General features: G+C 45.2%; 1 protein-coding gene across 2 annotated transcripts in view; it reads left to right on the top strand.

Moving 5' to 3' along the window:
- The window catches only part of LOC116988439 (CD276 antigen-like), a 113079-nt gene that overhangs the window by 31155 nt on the left and 61479 nt on the right, over positions 1–20445 (top strand). The window contains exon 5 of one of the 2 annotated variants that reach the window (XM_033045136.1): positions 11354–12073. The exons of the other annotated variant lie outside the window; for it this stretch is intronic. Within the exon in view, the coding sequence (XP_032901027.1) occupies positions 11354–11499 (146 nt within the window). The 3' untranslated portion in view covers positions 11500–12073. Of the gene's footprint in view, positions 1–11353; positions 12074–20445 lie in introns of those variants that run through there. 2 annotated transcript variants of the gene reach the window in all.

The raw sequence follows: 20445 nt of genomic DNA, 5'->3' as shown, positions 1-20445 counted from the left end.
AGTCTCCTAGTATCCTCCTCACAGCTAACACTGCCCCCCAGCTTAGTGTCATCCGCAAACTTGGAGATATTGCCTTCAATTCCCTCATCCAGATCATTAATATATATTGTAAATAGCTGGGGTCCCAGCACTGAGCCTTGCGGTACCCCACTAGTCACTGCCTGCCATTGTGAAAAGGACCCGTTTACTCCTACTCTTTGCTTCCTGTTTGCCAGCCAGTTCTCCATCCACATCAATACTGAACCCCCAATGCCGTGTGCTTTAAGTTTGTAAACTAATCTCTTATGTGGGACCTTGTCGAAAGCCTTCTGGAAGTCCAGATACACCACATCCACTGGTTCTCCCCTATCCACGCTACTAGTTACATCCTCGAAAAATTCTATAAGATTCGTCAGACATGATTTACCTTTTGTAAATCCATGCTGACTTTGTCCAATGATTTCACCACTTTCCAAATGTGCTGCTATCCCATCTTTAATAACTGACTCTAGCAGTTTCCCCACTACCGATGTTAGGCTAACTGGTCTGTAATTCCCCGTTTTCTCTCTCCCTCCCTTCTTAAAAAGTGGGGTTACGTTTGCTACCCGCCAATCCTCAGGAACTACTCCAGAATCTAAAGAGTTTTGAAAGATTATTACTAATGCATCCACTATTTCTGGAGCTACTTCCTTAAGTACTCTGGGATGCAGCCTATCTGGCCCTGGGGATTTATCGGCCTTTAATCCATTTAATTTACCCAACACCACTTCCCGGCTAACCTGGATTTCACTCAATTCCTCCAACTCCTTTGACCCGCGGTCCCCTGCTATTTCCGGCAGATTATTTATGTCTTCCTTAGTGAAGACGGAACCAAAGTAGTTATTCAATTGGTCCGCCATATCCTTGTTCCCCATGATCAACTCACCTGTTTCTGACTGCAAGGGACCTACATTTGTTTTAACTAATCTCTTTCTTTTCACATATCACATATAGAACTAGTGGGGACAGGTGATTGATCGTCAGTACAGATTCAATGGGCCCGTTTCCATGCATCTTTCAATTCAATTCAATCTCCTCCACACTGGGATGGTGCATAAACCGAATATGCCTCTTGCCCAGTGCTATTAGTTGCTGCCTGGAGTCCGCCATCATTAACAGTGGCATTCTTAAATGGAGAGAAACAGTGTGCCTAGACTTTCTAACAGTTCACCTGAGTATGTGCAGGAAAGGTGTGCTCCTGATAAGGTAGGAATGTCCCATTCGCCCTGCAATATCCTGCAGTAAAATCCTTTATCACAACCTAGTGATCATTTATCTCAACAAAAATTTGGAATTTACTGCAGTCTTCTCTTCCGTTGCTAACTGCAATGCAAATATTTTGTTTACATACTTCTATCTCCTCATTTGCTCCTGAAGTATCCAAGTAATAATTAATGCTTTATGATTCACCCTGGCCTAGGGAGGGTAGTTGGCGGCGCTGGTGAATTTATATCATGGTATATGGACACATTTATCTGTTTTGTAGTAAAGCCTACTATTTTCTGTGTGCTTAAGCAAAGCAAGAATTTCATTGTCCTATACAGGGACACATGACAATAAACTCACTTGAACTTGAACTTGAACGTCGCCTATTTCCTTGCTCCATAGATGCTGCTGCACCCGCTGAGTTTCTCCAGCAATTTTGTGTACCTCCGGGAATCGTCCTTTGACCAGATCAAAGATCTTATAGGATCTTTGGACCAGATGACCTTACGTTCAACCCCCTCCCCTACTGTGCAGTTTTATCAAAGATCCTATAGCGATAGGATCCGCTGTAGGATCTTTGGTTTTATTGCATCTTGGTGTTTGTTTTCTGAGGATCTGGTTAAAATGAAACATGTTTTTATTCGATTGCTTTAAAATCAGATGCTGCCTGAGCCGCTGAATTAATCCAGCATTTTGTGTCCAGTAGTTCCTTCCTACACATGTGGAACGATAGATGTGTGGGTTGAGGAAATGCCTCGTTAAATTGTGCTGAGGTTTTACAGTTGCAACAATTTGCCTGTGACTGCCTGGGAGCGCCGAGGGTGTGTTTATTTACTGTTGGATCCCTGTGGATCCGTCACTCTGCACAGTGAAACGACAGAAACCTCCCCCGTAATTCCTCTGGCCGGGAGACGGGATGGTGTTTTTTTGTGTGTGTTTTGATCTCCCAGGCAACAGTTTTTGAGCAGCACGCCCTTTTTTAGTGAGGTGGGACTTAAACTCCGCCAGGACTGATCCTGACTGAGAGTGAATCGGGACACCGGCCGGGCAAGGAGTGGAGTCGATTTTGTCTCTCTTCGAGGTAAGAGAGGGCAGAGCGGCGGCGTTGAGGGGCCAGGGAGAGGAGGAGAGGTGGAGACATCCCGGCCAATGTAACGTTGCACGAGTGTCCCGGAGCAGTTGCGGCTGGAGGTGCGATCACACCCGGGATAAGCGCTCCTCCTCACCCCGGGGAGCACAGACTTGCACGGTTTGTAGACCGAGTGGGAGCTGGCCAGACACAAAACGCTGGAGTAACTCAGCGGGTCAGGCAGCATCTCTGGATAGAAGGGAATAGGTGACGTTTCGGGTCGAGGCACAGTGTTCATTCCACAGGCACCCTCTCCCAGTGTCCATTCTCTCCCAGTGTTCATTCCAGCACCCTCTCCATCCCTCGCCCTCGCCTGCCCAGGCGGTCTAGGAACCAGAGACTGCTCGCTGGAGGGCTTTGCACACGAGAGTCCTCTCCCCCTCACTCCCCTTACAAGGGAGGCCTGGAGTGGAGAATGGGGAACACAGCCATCGCCATGCGTGGGGCTTTTAAGACGCAGAGTGCTGGAGTAGCTGAGCGGGTCAGGCAGCATCTCAGGAGAACGTGTGTCGTGTGTGTGCGAGAGTTGTCAGTTGTTGATGTGCACCCTACCCACATAACGACTCTTGTTCCTTCTGCCCCGGGGACACACCCGCACGTGGGGCATCCTCCCAGCCTGCTGCATTGCAGGATAAGTCTCTCTGGAACTGCAGGTGCTGGTTTACAAGACAAGGCACAAGGTGCTGGAATAACTCAGGCAGCATCTCGGGAGAACATCGATGGGTGAGGTTTTGGGTCGGGACCCTTCTCTGTTGCTGGGACCCTGGGCGGCCGACAAGGGCAAGGCATTGAATGGGCAGGGGTTTCCAATCTCTGAGACTGCAGTGAATCAAGAACCAGAGGATAGAGGTTTAAGGTGGGAGGGAAAAGATAAGAACCTGAGGGTCAACCTTATCATCCGGAGGGTGGTGGGTTAATGGAATGAACGAGCTGCCAGAAGATGTACTTGACACAGGTATTGCAAAAGCATTTAAAAGATATTTGGACAGATACAGGGATAGGAAAAGTTTAGAGGGATATCCGCCAAACTTGGGCAGGTGGGATTAGCGTAGCTGGAGCATATTGGTCCGCATGGGCAAGTTGGGCTGAAGGGCCTGTTTCCATGCCCTGGCAGTCTGCCACAAGATTCTGTCACAATCTTTTCCCAGGGTGAAAATGTTAAGGGTCCCAACACGAAACGTCATCTGTCCATTCTCTCCATAGATTCTGTCTGACCTTGTTCATCCACTACTTTGTTTTACTCAAGAGTCCAGCATCTGCAGCTTCTTGTGTCTGTTAACAGTCTTGTTAATGTTAAGTAATGGAATAATATTAATAGTTCTGAAAATGTTGACTTGAATGTATGTATTTATATATTTTTGCTTTTATTGTGAATTAACAAAATTTTGAAATAAAAGCAGTCCGTGGCCATTGGATAGGGGAGAGTATTGGCTGGGGAGGGTAGTTGAAGCCGCAGTGATGAGTGAGAGGGGTTTGGGTCAGTCTGTGCAAACTACTGCCTATTCGTAGGTGAATTATTATATTACTGTATAACTGTCATCTTTATTCACAGACTGTCTTCTTTGTACTCCCTTTAAGGTGCGTTTTGAGGAACAGATTCCAAAATGAAATTTCGGCTTAGTCTAGTTGTTCTGTGGATGCAGTTTGGAGTTGGGGGTGAGTCTTAAAGAGCGATGATTTTAGGCACGTGAGAAAATTGTAGTCGGAGGCTGCCCTTAAGCCCGCCCCACCATTCACATCGACGTACATCCTGTGATTTAACCCCTGCAACCTCTGGAGTAGAGGATTTCGGAGACTCCCTCTCCTCTGCAAAAATAAATTTCCGACACACTTAGATTTAAATGGCTGCCCCGTACCATGAAACCGTATCATCCCAATCGGGTTTATCCCACGACTAAAAACATCTAATTTTCAACCCTGTCAAGCCCCTGTAGGATCTTTTATGTTTTAATGGGATCACCCCTCATTCTTGTAATCCTCAGCCCCAAGAATTGCTTTGCGACTGACTACAATGCCAGGTACCCTTCATGGCATAGTATCATGGATCCATACAGGCCATAAAACAGGACCTTCAGCCCAACCTGCCCATGCTGACTAAGATGCCACATCTACATTAATCCTGCCTGCTCACATTATCCCATATCCCTCTTTTTCCTATCCATGTAGCTGTCCAAATGCCCTTTGAATATTGTTATGGTACCTGCCTCAACGGGCAGCTCTTTTCATATATTAGAATCATAGAATCATAGAAAGTAGGTGCGAGAGTAGACCACCAGGTCCGTCGAGCCCGCACCGCCATTCGCTCATGGCTGAACACTAAACAGACACACTTACCCACAAACAGTAGACACAAGACACAGAACACAAGACACTACCCTCCCCTTTATACCGCTATCACCCCTCTCCACCCCAAGAACCGCGTGATCTCCTGGGGGAGGCAAAAAAACGGATAAAAACCCAGGTCCAATTCGGGAAAAAAATCCGGGAAATTCCTCTCCGACCCCAATCCAGGCGATCGACACTTGTCCAGGAGATCACTCAGGTCTTACTATACTAACCATACCTAGGTCCATATCCCTGCCCTCTCCCCGTAGCCCCTTATCCCCTTGGCAGCTAAAAAACCATCTATTTTAGACTTAAATATATTTAACGTTTCTGCTTCCACTGCTCCCTGGGGCAGTGAATTCCACAAACTAACCACCCTCTGGGTGAAGAAGTTCTTCCTCATCTCAGTTTTAAAAGAGCCCCCCCTCACTCTGCAACTATGTCCCCTAGTTCTAGCCTCCCCGATCATTGGGAACATCCTCGGTGCATCCACCCGATCAAGGCCCCTCACGATCTTATATGTTTCAATGAGATCGCCTCTCATTCTTCTAAACTCCAAAGAGTAGAGTCCCAGCTTACTTAACCTTTCCTCATATGTCAATCCCCTCATTGCAGGAATTAATCTTGTAAACCTTCGCTGCACTGCCTCCAGGGCTAGTACATCCTTTCTTAAGTATGGACCCCAGAACTGTACACAGTATTCCAAATGTGGTCTCACTAATACCGTGTACAGCTGCAGCAAGACCTCCGTGTTTTTATACTCAATCCCCCTAGCAATAAAGGCCAAAACTCCATTGGCCTTCCTGATTGCTTGCTGCACCTGCATACTGACTTTTAGTGATTCATGTACTAATACCCCTAGATCCCTTTGCGTTGCATTACAACGCAGCTCCTCCTCATTTAGAAAATAACTTGCCCTATCATTTTTTTCCCCCAAGTGAATGACTTCACATTTATTAGTATTAAATTTCATCTGCCAAGTTGTTGCCCACTCACCTAGCTTATCTATATCCTTTTGCAGACTCTTCCTATCCTCCTCATCCCCTACTTTCCCTCCCATTTTTGTATCGTCCGCAAATTTTGATATATTACACTTGGTTCCCTCCTCCAAATCATTTATATAAATTGTGAACAACTGGGGTCCCAGCACCGACCCTTGCGGAACCCCGCTAGTTACCGGTTGCCATCCCGAGTATGAACCATTTATCCCCACTCTCTGCTTCCTATTTGTTAGCCAATCCTCTACCCATGCTAATATATTACCCCCAATCCCATAATTTTTTATTTTTAGCAATAGTCTCTTATGTGGCACCTTGTCAAAAGCCTTTTGGAAGTCCAAGTATACCACATCCACCGGTTCCCCTTTATCCACCCGGGTTGTTACTTCCTCAAAGAATTCGAGCAGATTCGTTAAACACGATTTCCCCTTCACAAAACCATGCTGGTTCTGTCTGATGAAGTCATGTTTATCCAAGTGCCCCGTTAGTGTTTCTTTAATAATTGTCTCTAACATTTTACCCACCACCGATGTTAGACTAACCGGTCTATAGTTACCCGCCTTCTGTTTACTTCCTTTTTTAAATATAGGTGTTACATTGGCCATTTTCCAATCCACTGGGACCGTTCCTGCCTCCAGGGAGTTTTGGAAAATTATCACCAATGCATCCACAATCCCCACTGCTATCTCCCTCAAGACCCTTGGATGTAATCCATCAGGCCCAGGGGATTTATCCTCCTTCAGTCTCATTAATTTCCCTAATACCACCTCCTTGGTGATCTTAATAGTATTTAGCTCCTCCATTCCTACCGCCTCCTGTTTATCCAGCGTTGGAATATTTTTTGTGTCTTCTATGGTGAAGACTGATACAAAATACTCGTTTAATGCCTTTGCCATTTCCATGTTCCCCACCAACAACTCTCCAGTCTCACCCTCCAATGGACCAACGTTCACCTTAGCCACCCTTTTTCTTTTTATATAGCTATAAAAACTCTTACTATTAGTTTTTATGTTGTTCGCTAAATTCCTTTCATAGTCTATTTTCCCCGTCTTAATTAATCTCTTAGTTATTTTTTGCTGACCTTTAAATGCTTCCCAATCCTCTACCCTCCCACTATCTCTGGCTACCTTATATGCCCTTGCCTTCAGCCGAATACTATCCTTTATAGTTTTACTGAGCCATGGCTGACTGTTCTTACCCTTACCCCTTTTTTTCTTCATAGGAATAAATTTTTCTTGAAGGTTATACAGTAGATCCTTAAACGTACACCACTGCTCATGTACCGTCTTATTCTTGAGTCTGCTATCCCAGTCAACTTTGATCAGCTCAGTCCTCATACCTTCATAATCCCCCTTATTTAGACTAAGCACCCTAGCCTGAGTTTCAACCTGCTCCCCTTCTATTTGAATATGGAATTCGAACATATTGTGGTCACTTGTTCCCAACGAGTCCCTAACTATGACATTTTTAATTAATCCTGCTTCAGAGGCCCGGGACCGTTTGGACAGAGGCCCGGGACCGTTGGAGACAGCGGAGGAGGGTCAGGGCGGTGAGTACTTAAATCGGGCACGGGGCTTGTTTTCACAGAGGCCCGGGACCGTTGGAGACAGCGGAGGAGGGTCAGGGCGGTGAGTACTTAAATCGGGCACGGGGCTTGTTCTCACAGAGGCCCGGGACCGTTGGAGACAGCGGAGGAGGGTCAGGGCGGTGAGTACTTAAATCGGGCACGGGGCTTGTTCTCACAGAGGCCCGGGACCGTTGGAGACAGCGGAGGAGGGTCAGGGCGGTGAGTACTTAAATCGGGCACGGGGCTTGTTTTCACAGAGGCCCGGGACCGTTGGAGACAGCGGAGGAGGGTCAGGGCGGTGAGTACTTAAATCGGGCACGGGGCTTGTTCTCACAGAGGCCCGGGACCGTTGGAGACAGCGGAGGAGGGTCAGGGCTTACCAAATCCCGTAACGTTCCACACTCCATAGGGAGGGTTTCTGGGGGAAGCCGCTGATTGGTGGAAGCAGACTAGAGGAAGCAGCTGATTGGGTGCAACCTCAGGTTAGCATTTCTGCTTTCTGGTTAAAGGTACAGTGCTTTAGTAAACGTACAGTGAGCTAAGGGTACAGTGGGCTAAAGGTACAGTGCTTTTTGTTTATATAATAAAGGTACAGTTTAAAGGGCAAGAGGGAGCAGTTGTTGTGAGTCAGATACCTGCTGATTTCTCCCAGCAGTTTCTATTGTATTGTACTGGTATCGGATCCAGGGTAAGGCGAGAGAATGACAGTCAGAGCAGTGTACTGTTCTGGATGTCAGATGTGGGAGGTCATGGTGTCGGATGGCCCTCCAGACGTCCACATCTGCACCAGGTGCAGAGAGATGGGGCTCCTAAGGGACCGTATTAGGTTCCTGGAGCAGCAGCTCGATGACCTCTGTCTTGTCAGGGAGAGTGACGAGGTCATAGAGGGGAGTTATAGGGAGGTGGTCACTCCAAAACCACGGGAGAGAGACATGTGGGTCACGCTAAGGAAGGGCAAGGGGCAGAGGCAGGAACGAGGGAGTACTCCAATGTCGGTACACCTTGCAAATAAGTACTCCTGTTTGAGTACGGATGAGGATGACAGCCTACCCGGGAGTAGCAACAGCGGACGGGCCTCCAGCACAGAGACCGGCCCTGTTGCTCCGAAAGGTAGGGAAAAAAAGAAGAGGGCAATAGTAATTGGGGACTCTATTGTTAGGGGGTCGGATAGGCGTTTCTGTGGACGCAGTCGGGAGACCAGGATGGTGGTCTGCCTCCCTGGTGCCAAGGTCTCGGACGTGTCTCAACGCATCCAAGATATCCTGAAATCAGAGGGAGAGGAGCCTGAGGTCGTGGTACATATTGGTACAAATGACATAGGTAAAAAAAGTGAAGCGGTCTTGAAGGGAGGATTTAGGGTGTTGGGAGGAGAGTTAAGGAAAAGGACCAAAAAGGTAACAATCTCAGGATTACTGCCTGTACCACGCGACAGTGAGAGTAAGAATGGAGCGAGGTGGAGGATAAATGCGTGGCTGAAAGACTGGTGCAGAGGGCAGGGATTCAAGTTTCTGGATCATTGGGACTTCTTTTGGGGAAGGTGGGACCTGTACAGAGAGGATGGGTTGCACTTGAACCCGAGGGGGACCAACATCCTGGCGGGGAAATTTGCAAAGGTCACTGGGGAGACTTTAAACTAGAATGGTTGGGGCGAGGGACTCAAATAGAGAAAGCTAGTAGACCGAATGGGAGGCAGGAAGCAGAAAAGGGAAGCACTCGGACACAAGAGGAGAAAGAAAAAAAAGGAAATAAACAGAGAAGAAGAGACGGGGGGTTTCTTAAATGTGCATATTTTAATGCTAGGAGCATTGTAAGAAAGGTGGATGAGCTTAGAGTCTGGATAGACACCTGGAAGTATGATGTTGTGGCGATCAGTGAAACATGGTTGCAGGAGGGCTGTGATTGGAAACTAAATATTCCAGGATTTCGTTGCTTCAGGTGTGATAGAATTGGAGGGGCAAGAGGTGGTGGTGTTGCATTGCTAGTCAGGGAAGATATTACAGCAGTGCTTTGGAAGGATAGATTGGAGGGCTCATCTAGGGAGGCTAGGGAAGCGGAAAATCAAAATGTGACAGGAGGATCCAGAATGTGTGAAGATAAAGCTCTAGATGTAAAAGATGTAGATATTCATCACTCTTTGTGTGGAAAAAATGCGCCTTGGGTTCCTATTAAATCTTTCCCCTCTCACCTTATGCCTATGTCCACTGATTCTTGATTCCCCTATTTTGGGGAAAGGACTCTGTACATTTACCCTATCTATTCCGCTCATGATCTTGTACACATCATCCTCCTGTGCTCCAAGGAATAAAATCCTAGCCTGCCCAACTTCTCCCTATAGTCCATTGAACATATCTCCTCCTACCTTGACTCTAACCTGCCTCCCTTTGTCCAATACCTTCCTCCTTGCATCCTGGGCACCTAGCCTGCCCCCTACCATTTTGACAGCTTCTAGTTCCCCGATCCCCACCGCCTTATCCTCCCTGTCCAGTCTTTACACACTTCCATACCCCATCTGGATGCCCCCTCAAACCCTTCCTGCAACGTGCAGCTCCGTCTATTGTGCTACTCCAGCAGATTGATGTTGCTCCAGATTTAAGCATCTGCAGTGTTTTGTGTCTCCTTAGCTCTGAAGCAATTTGGCCCTTTCTGGAATTAATGAAGTGCATGTGTGCGTGAAGCATTTCCAGTTTTTGTTACAGATTTCTAACATTTTATTCTTCCTCTCTAATTTCCAGTTGAATCTGCAGTCGAGAACGCCATTACAGCAATCTACGGCCAGTTTGTTGTGCTGGGGTGCAGTTTCACCGTGAGTAACAAGTCGTCTTTGGAGAAGTTGTATATCACTTGGCAACGGAAAAAAGCTGAAAACGTTGTCCATAGTTACTACTATGGAGTAGATCACTTAGAACATCAGGATCCACGATACGCAGGCAGAACAAGCTTATTTCTAGAAGAGTTGAAGAATGGGAATGCTTCCCTGAAAATCCAAAAATTAACATTTCAAGACACTGGATCATATGAATGTCACATCGATTACAAACCTAAACCTGATCCAAGTTTTGTATCGGTCAACGTTGTAGGTATGTTTCTCCATTTACATTTTTCAATCTTCCCTGAAAATGCTGCCTCATGCCTCGTCCCCATTGTCAGAGATATATATTTGCTAATTGTTAAAATTAAAAAGTTAACACACCATTTACTCAGCATGTTTTCATTGAGCGAAGTTAGCCAATTATCTAACGCACAATTGAAGAACCAAACATTTTCTTTTTCCATGCATAATGGAGGGCATTTACTGAATTGAAACATTCTGTCTTGTGATGTCTCAAAAGTGCCATGGAGACTGATTTTCCTGGTCTCCATTCCTGAGCTAATTATGTTTATTTAGTTTAGAGATAAACGATGTGGAGATCTGGAGGAGGAGGGGGAGGAGGGGGTATTGTAATGCATCCACAGAACTGCCGGAAAGAAGCTTTTGGAAGTTGGCATTTTGAAGTACAAAAAGTATTAAAAATAATTAAATAGGGAAGTCTTAAAATGTTAAAATCCATAAATATAATTGCAGCCATTTACTTCAGTCAACTCAACACGTGCAGGTACTTGGTCCCTCACAGAATTCTTGTCCATTCAAAGGAATGGAGATGGGTTTCTACACCAACTGCAACCTCATACAGTTGCTCTGCATGCATTCCCTGGTGTAATCGCCGAGGAACTGCTGGCACAGGAAGAGTGTAGTCAGTAAAAGCCTGGCAAAGATCCAAACTTGGATATTCAGGTGCACCAACTCTTGAATCCTGGACTTGGTGGCACTTATCCAGAGAATTCCTGGCGGTTCCACATTGATGAACTCCACAACATCCCAACAGATCGCTGGACAGACATGGATACCAGTAGTGCTCGAGTGTTCAATGATCATGACCGAGTCAACAATTAATTTATTTTCCTTGCTGCTGCATTTTAAACTGAGGATTTGACCATGTCCCCAGACTCTTCAGTTTTGTTAGTTTTATCCAGCACTAGCAGCCGAATAGAATCTCTGTACGTATTTTTTTTAATGCATCTGTATTTTTGAGCCTTTCATCAATAAGTGATAGATCTTCTCTCTTCTTTCAGAAAGCACCACTGGAACACCTCACCCTCCCAGCAACTATCCTTTAATCGCGAGTTGCATTCTAATGATGCTACTCATGATATTTGTTTTATTTTGTTCATATAGCAGCACTCAATTAAAGAAACTAGAAATGCTAATGGTGAACTGACCTGAGACTATTTTAGATTCCAAGAAGCCTAGTTTCTTCTATCAATTCTGTGAGATGTGGAACTACCTGCTGCTTGGGTTCTTTGCCTTGAGTTGTCTTGCTTGTCTGGGTGGTTGGGATGTCTGTGAGTGACTCGATAACAAGAAAGGACTTGCCCTCAGTGATATGAATGTAACAGAAGTGTGGTAACCATCTGTATTCTTGCTGAGTGCGGGACATGCAGCGGGACATAAGAGATACACTTGCAATCATGCTGAGAGTTTAACATGGATGGATCTGAGTGCAATCATGTGGATAGTTCCACATGGAATGGATAGTTGTATGTGTAATGGGATTGAGGGATCTGCAATCTGATTGAATGTGCCCGGTGTAATTGAATTGTACGATCGACCTAGAATGACACGAAGAGTTATTGGCACATTGGGACTGAGTGGTTTAATCTCTTCCTTGTACGGGGACCCGACTTTTTCCTTGTCGGGTCTCCGGTGTCATTGGGCCTAACATCGTGGAGCCGGCGGCAGCCTCCAACCAGAACCAACCTGAGGGCTCCAGTCACGGAGCCTGCGGACTCGCCATCGCGGAACTGGCCGACTTCGGAATGAGAGCTGTGGTGGCGCACGGCTGCAACCCGACTTCGGAGCTTCGGAGGCTCCGGCCGCAGTGGACAGGAACATCGGAAGCTCGCAGGTCCCTGGTGGGAGACTGCTTTTCGGAGCTCCCGCAACGGCAACTTTTCCCGCCGGATTTGCGGGGCTTAAATTACTCGGAATGGGGACTAACATCGCCCGGCGCGGTTTGAAAGGCTGCGGGACTTAACATCGCCCGCCGGGGGCTATAACATCGTGAGCCCCCGTCGCCTCGACGCTGCAGTTGGACTGTTGGACAGCTGGAGAAGAACAAAGGGAAGAGATAAGACTTTTGCCTTCCATCACAGTAAGGCGGTGTTGGAGATTCACTGTGATGGATGTTTGTGTAAATTGTGTTAAGTGTGTGTCTTGGTTTTTTTAATAATGTCATGGCTGTAGGAATGAAATCTCATTCAAACCTTGTCTGTTTGAATGACAATAAAAGTTTATTGATTGTAAAGGATTCTCCTGGCGAATGAGGAATAAATGAAATTGTGTATGAATCGTGTATCATGAAGGATTTTGTATTAATCATGAAGGATGTACCAAAGATAGACACAAAATGCTGGATGAATGCAGTAGGACGTGCAGCATCTCTGGAGAGAAGGAATGGGTGACATTTCAGGTCGAGGCCCTTCTTCAGAATGGGGTTTAGGGGAAAGGGAAAGAAGAAATATATGTTGTTTATGCTCATATATCTCTTGTTTCCCTTTCCCCCGACCCCCAGTCTGAAGGGTCTCGACCCAAAACGTCGCCCATTCCTTCCCTCCAGAGATGCTGCCTGCCCTGCTGAGTTCCTCCAGCATTTTGTGTCTATCTTCGGTTTAAACCAGTAGCTGCAGTTCCTTTCTACACAAGGATGCACCAAATCTTGGTACTATTCTGAGTGATTGAGATCTAAGGGATGTGAACAATTCACTGTGTGATGCTACTGAAGGATCCAAGTGGATGGTAGTGAGTATTTCAGAGTGCAAATTAAACTAGTTGAGAAAATTATTCACATGAGAATGAGGAAAAAATGTTTGAAAACTGGCTGTGTATTGAAAATAAGAAAATATTTGAACTGAGTTAAAGTTGTGATTGTGAATGATTTTTGAATTCTGGCTATACTGTATGTATGGTATTATCGTACTTCCTAAGAATTTGTTCACTGTATCCTGAGGAGAATAGAAGCAATAAAATCACTGTTTTTATACTATCTCTAGTGAAGAATGTTTAATAAATCAGATTACGGTACAACCTTCATTTTTCATTTTTAACACCAAGGCTTTTGGAACCATTGTTGGTGTCTCTGCACTGCACTGGTGAGGCCAAGAGACTGGAGTCTTGTATGGAAGAATGTAGTAAGCAAGATGCTTTATATCCTTTCATAGAGCCTCCAGTTCGTCAGCCCGGATGCCCTGATCACAGTGTTGGAATTATTTGCAGGTTGGGATGCTTTATCTTCCTTAATTAACGATAAAGCGCACGCCAACTCTCAGAGAAATTCCAACAGTCCCATCTCCCCGTCACCTATTCTCTCTCACGTGGCCATCGACTCTGCCCCGATTCTCCGACCACCCATCTAGACTCGGGCTAATTCACACTGGCCATTTGACTTACCATTCAGTATGTCTTTGGGAGATAATAGACCTATAGACAATAGGTAATAGGTGCAGGAGTAGGCCATTCTGCCCTTCGAGCCAGCACCGCCATTCCATATGATCATGGCTGATCATCCACAATCTTTAAGAGCTCTCTCTTGAAAGCATCCAAAGTGGTTAACCTCATATTTTCCGCATTAAACTGCATCTGCCATGCATCTGCTCACTCACCCAACCTGTCCATGTAACCCTGCATTCTCACAGCATCCTCCTCACAGTTCACACTGCCACCCAGCTTTGTGTCTGCAAGTCTGCAAATTTGCGAATGTTACTTTTAACATTACCAGATAACAACCCAGAGCAACTCACTGACTGCAGACAGACAGTAGTGCTGGTGGTCAGTATCGAATGCATGTTGCTGGAACATTGATTCACCATGGGGCCGTTCTTCACTGCGACCTTGGTATTGCTCAGCCCCTTGCAAAGTAGAAAGTCTTTAGTCTTTAAAGCCCTACAGTCTTCGCAGGCATTTTGTGCTGGTGCTCTTGTTTAGCTTTTCGGAACCATCTTACCGATTCGGTCAGACAGTACTCGTCAGCCCGCCGTAAGCACACACTTATTACACCCATCACATTTTATTCTCCCCCACAAGAAGAATACAAAATGCTGGAGTAACTCAGCGAGGCAGGCAGCATCTCCGGAGAGAAGGAATGGGTGACATTTCGGGTCGAGACCCTTCTTCAGACTGTTCTGGGACTAGACCCGAAACGTCACCCATTCCTTCTCTCCAGAGATGCTGCCTGCCCCCTGTGTTTCTCCATCATTTGTGTCTATCTTCCATTTAAACCAGCATCTGCAGTTACTTCCTACACATTATTCTTCCGATGTTTCCATTAAATCTCTCCAGACCCTACCTCTCACCTACTCATTAGAGGCAGTTTGCAATGAACTTACCAGGCCATGTATCCGTGTGTGCATTGTGTCCATGTCACTGTCCACGTTGAGAGCTCCCTATGGTCCTGTCCGCCTAGATGCATGCAGCAGGTCACTGTACCAGCCCATACGGACTGACTTCCACCTCTGAGCTTAGCCAGGTGTCCAGTCATCTTGGACATCTTCATATTTAATAATAATAATACATTTTATTTATGGGCGCCTTTCAAGAGTCTCAAGGACACCTTACAAAAATTTAGCAGGTAGAGGAAAAACATGTAAGGGGAATGAAATAAATAGTAGAGACATGACTAGTACCACGGGAGACAGAAAACTGGGTCACAGTTAGGAAGGGCAACGGGCAGAGGCAGGGACTGGTGAGTACCCCGGTGGCTGTACACCTTGAAAATAAGTACTCATGTTTGAGTAAAGGTGGGGGAGATAGCCTACCAGGGGGCAGCGACAGCGGCCGGGCCTCTGGCATAAAGACCGGTCTCGTTGCTCAGAAGGGTAAGGAAAAGAAGAGGAGGGCAATTGTGATAGGGGACTCTATAGTCAGGGGGTCGGATAGGCGATTCGGTGGACGCAGACAGGAGACCCGGATGGTCGTTTGCCTCCCTGGTGCCAGGGTCAGGGATGTGTCTGAACGTGTCCAAGAAATCCTGAAATGGGAGGGAGAGGAGACTGAGGTTGTGGTACATATAGGTACCAACGACATAGGTAAAAAAAGAGAAGAGGTCCTGAAAGAAGAATTTAGGGAGTTAGGTAGAGAGTTAAGGAGAAGGACTGCAAAGGTAACAATCTCAGGATTACTGCCTGTGCCACGCGACAATGAGAGTAGGAATGGAGCGAGGTGGAGGATAAATGAGTGGATGAGGGACTGGTGCAGTGGGTATGGATTCAAGTTTCTGGATCATTGGGACCTCTTTTGGGGAAGGTGCGACCTGTACAGAAAGGACGGGTTGCACTTGAACTCGAGGGGGACCAATATCCTGGCGGGGAGATTTGCAAAGGCTACTGGGGAGACTTTAAACTAGTATGGTTGGGGGGAGTGACTCAAATTGGGAAAGCTAGCAGTCAGTGTGTGAGGCAGGAGGCAGAGAATGGTAGCACTCTGACCCAAAATGTAGGGGAGAGAGAAGAAAAAGACAATAAACAGAGAATAAGAGAGGGTGGGTTTCTTAAATGTGTATATTTTAATGCTAGAAGCATTGTAAGAAAGGTGGATGAACTCAGAGCCTGGATTGACACCTGGAAGTATGATGTTGTGGCGATCAGTGAAACATGGTTGCAGGAGGGCTGTGATTGGAAACTAAATATTCCAGGATTTCGTTGCATCAGGTGTGATAGAATTGGAGGGGCAAGAGGTGGAGGTGTTGCATTGCTTATCAGGGAAGATATTACAGCAGTGCTTTGGCAGGATAGATTAGAGGGCTCGTCTAGGGAGGCTATTTGGGTGGAACTGAGAAATGGGAAAGGGGTAGCAACACTTATAGGGGTGTATTATAGACCGCCAAATGGGGAGCGAGAATTGGAAGAGCAAATATGTAAGGATTAGATTAGATTAGATTAGATATAATTTATTGCCACACAGCCAGGCTGGTGGAAAATTGGGTTGTCTGCAGCGATACAATAATAAAGAACACACAACCACAATAAAACTGTAACACAAACATCCACCACAGCATTCATCACTGTGGTGGAAGGCACAAAATTTGGCCAGTCCTCCTCCATTTCCCCCCCGTGGTCAGGACCAGAGTCCAGAGTCAGTCCAGGAACGGCTCTTCCTCACCGGAGACCGCGGCTTTAGATTGTTGTAGGCCGCAGACCGGCGGTCGAGATTTAAAGTCCCCGCCGCAGCCAGAAGCACCGTAGACTGCACGGCCGGCGGTCGAAGCTCCCCTCCAGGGGTGATGGTAAGTCCATGCCGGACCCGCGGTAGAAGTCGGCCGCGGGCCGGCAGTGATGGCTTCTTCTTCCCCCGGGTCCCCAACGTGAGATCCCGGGCTGTAGACGTCGCACCAGCTGGAGCTCTGCAGACCGCGGCTTCAGGCTGCGACTTCAGGAGAAACATTAAATACACACTTTAAAACATACTAAAAAAATAAAAAAAAGTTGAAAAACTGACGAGCTGCATGACGAGCAGCGCCCCCTATCTGCAGATTGCAGATATTAGTAGTAAGCACAAGGTAGTGATTGTGGGAGATTTCAATTTTCCACACATAGACTGGGAAACACATTCTGTAAATGGGCTGGATGGGTTGGAGTTTGTAAAATGTGTGCAGGATAGTTTTTTGCAGCAATACATAGAGGTACCTACTAGAGAAGGGGCGGTGCTGGACCTCCTGTTAGGAAATGAGACGGGTCAGGTAGTGTTAAAATGAGTTCTTTTTGCCAGTCTAATTCAAGAAAACTTGAGTCAAACCATTGCTGCTAAAATCAATTCTTTATTCTGTCAGCGCTGGATAATTCTTTAAACCTTCCAACACAGAGTTAGAAACTCTGGGGCAGGTCGAAAGAACTACTGACTTTGGCATAAATGTAACACATTATATAGATAAAAGACAAGGATAGTACAAAAGGAGTGGCAAACTATTAACCAATCATTATGGTTTACCATACATTTTAACTTATTTGCATTAACCAATCAACTAAACCCTTTCCATTGATTGACAACACGTATAGTCACATGATTTTCCCTTTTCCAGCCCCTTTACAACCTTCTTCCCCTCTGTGGTTTCTTCAACCTCTGCTCAAAATCATTTTATTTCAATAAAGCAAAACCACAGATATACAACTAATTCTCAGAATATATACATAATACAGCAATCACACAACACATACATACAAAACATATTTTCACTTTTGGAAGAGAAAGTTATTTCTAAAACTCCGATTTAAACAAAGTCTAATACTTACAATCGTAATTAAACACAATACACTTCACAATTAATTTCCTTACAACCACATAGTTAAAATACAGTTACTTATGGATTACAAAGATTAAAGATGAGTTTTGCCTCATTCTTACAAAGTGATAAAGACAAAGTTCTAATCACACAATTCCCAACTACAGACACATAAAGGCCATTAATTGTCACACTTGATTGCTTCTTCCCAAGCTCGGATCTAATTTCATTCTGTATTACAACCTCCCCCTACTATCTCTGGAAGAAAAGAATGTAAAAGCCTCTTCACTAAAAGCATTCCTCACAACAAATGAAAGATCAAAACAGAATTACTTTCTCAGTTTCTGGTAACCATAAGAAATCCTTTTGCAAAGGTCATACAACCATCACCTATGCCTTATCTCTTATCCCAACATAAACACATGTAAACAGCACAAACCATCTCACAGACTATTATCTACCCTTGGTGCCTACAATCCCATAGGCAACCATAAATCGCCTTAAATGACACAGCCAAACTCTGAGATGTGTCACAAAGGAAGAAGGATGGTGCCCATGTCATGGAGAAAGATCCCATTTACAACTTCCATTATAAACAGCAACCTAAACCAACTACTACTTCTCACAGCATGATTATTGCTTCAAAGCAATAAATAAAGATATGCCAGATCAATCTTTCCATGTTATGATAAGCCATCTGTTCTCCTGTGTGTGTTCTTTGTTTTTTATTTCTTTGTGGAGGCCTGTATTTTTGAAAGTCCCAACTCCAAACCCTTCTCTTGCAAACTTAACACAAGTTCCTTAAGAACTTATCATTTGAGCAATTTTATTATATATTTCCTCATTCCCTCTTCTGGTCATATTATGACCACTAATAGGATAATAACACAGCATAGACTCATCAGCATTGGCTTATTAGTCATCCAAGTTTATTCCTAACCTCAGATGCTTTATAGCCCCCAAAACCCGGACCACGTAGGTCGGCAGGTTGGCTTGTTGACACCAAGGCTGTTCCCTACTCCTCTGCTGTGTTTCAAACCCTAGTCCTTGGGGTGCTCAACTATTCTAGGCTTCATACCACTGGTCTATCTCCCATTTTATTCATTCTTATACATTTATCTTCTAACAATTATTTTTCAACCTGCGCATTTACCATCCTTACAACATCCTCATCCTTCATATTGGAATTTCTTCTTCTTCTAGATGTTGCAATAATATCTTCTCACCAGTTTTCACATTACCCAAGGCTGTCATTAGTCTAGCACTAATAATCTAACAATAGCAATTCCCACGAACAAACACAAAACCACTATTGCTGCTCATATGGCCATACTAATGATCCAATTATATAACCATACAACAATTACAGCACTGAAACAGACCATATCAGCCCTTCTAGTCCGTGCCGAACACTTATTCTCCCCTAGTCTCAATGGTAAAAGCTTATCCACGTCAACTCTATCCCTCTCATCATTTTAAAGACCTCTGTCAAGTCCCCCCTTAACCTTCTGCGCTCCAAAGAATAAAGACCTAACTTATTCAACATTTCTCTGTAACTTAGTTGCTGAAACCCAGGCAACATTCTAGTAAATTTCCTCTGTACTCTCTCTATTTTGTTGACATCCTTCCTCTAATTAGGCAACCAAAATTGTACATTGTGTATCCTCACAACCCGGGTAAGAATGCTCATTGTCACGAGGTAGTGGCACACAGTTAGACGGTGGGTCTAAGGTCTCATCATAAGGGATGGTGACAGTTTCCACCGGAAATGGCTTCTCACCTTGACATATTACTAACCGTTCAGTCCTCCCCCCTTCTGGAGACACTGCAAATAGGCTATTGACTGATTTCATAGCAGGGTAACACACAGTTTGTCCTTTACCAAATAATTCATTATGGGCTTGTCCAAACATGATAGAGTCTCTTTCTTCCAATGCCCGTTTTTACTGTCTCTTTTGCTCATGTCCTTTCTTCTGTAACCAAAGGTTTACCTCTAATGCTTCTCGATAGCATAATGCATTTTACAAATGTCCCTTTGCCGAGTTTTCTTCCAAGGGATTCCGTCTGCAGAAAAAGTCAAACTTGCACCCTCGAAACTAACAGGGTAATTCCCACAGGTGTCGGTTATCTAAGTCTACCTGCCGATCGGGCTGACGCAGTATCCCATTGCAATAGTCAATCTTGGTGACATTCCAGATTCCAAAGGCATCCGGGCCATTGCACTGTACCACATCTCCTTTGCAGAGGTGAAATATTCTGCTTAATTGTCCCAGGACACATCGTCCAATTTTTCCTTCGTTTCCCTCCATCTGTTGTAGCATCAGGGTGCAAAGCAGGATGAATCGCCTCATTTTAATCTATCTGGAATAAGCAAAGGCTCACAAAAAACTAATTTCTTACTTAATTAGCTTAAACAACTATTCACTCAATTTAAACGTCCTTCAGTCAGTCAGTCCAGTAATCAGTCACATACTCTTAACCATGTAGCAAAATAAGGATTCAAAAATAAACTTATTAAGATTCAAAACTAAACTTATAATGATACAACTCCCAAGCAAAGCAGAAATGTAAAAACTAAAAACTCTTGAGTTGAAAATAAAATTACTCTTCTCCCCCCTTTTGATTGGGCTCCCCAATCAATTTGCAGTGGTGCAGATGAACCCATGCAGCACAACCCTCGACCTTGGCAGCGGTCGGAGTGGTGAGGATGACCTAGAAGGGACCATCCCAATGTGGGTCCAAGTGCTTACGCATCCAGTTCCTGATCAGCACATAGCAACCTGGCTCACTATTAGAAGGAACTTTGAGTGCTGGCGCCACACCATATGCAACCCTGACCTGTAAATGAGTTTGCAAAGCACAGGTTAAAGTTAATACATAGGATTTCCGCAGGCG

Source organism: Amblyraja radiata, chromosome 27 (assembly GCF_010909765.2).
Source record: "Amblyraja radiata isolate CabotCenter1 chromosome 27, sAmbRad1.1.pri, whole genome shotgun sequence".
NCBI lineage: Eukaryota > Metazoa > Chordata > Chondrichthyes > Rajiformes > Rajidae > Amblyraja > Amblyraja radiata.
This window is presented reverse-complemented; position numbering and strand designations above follow the sequence as displayed.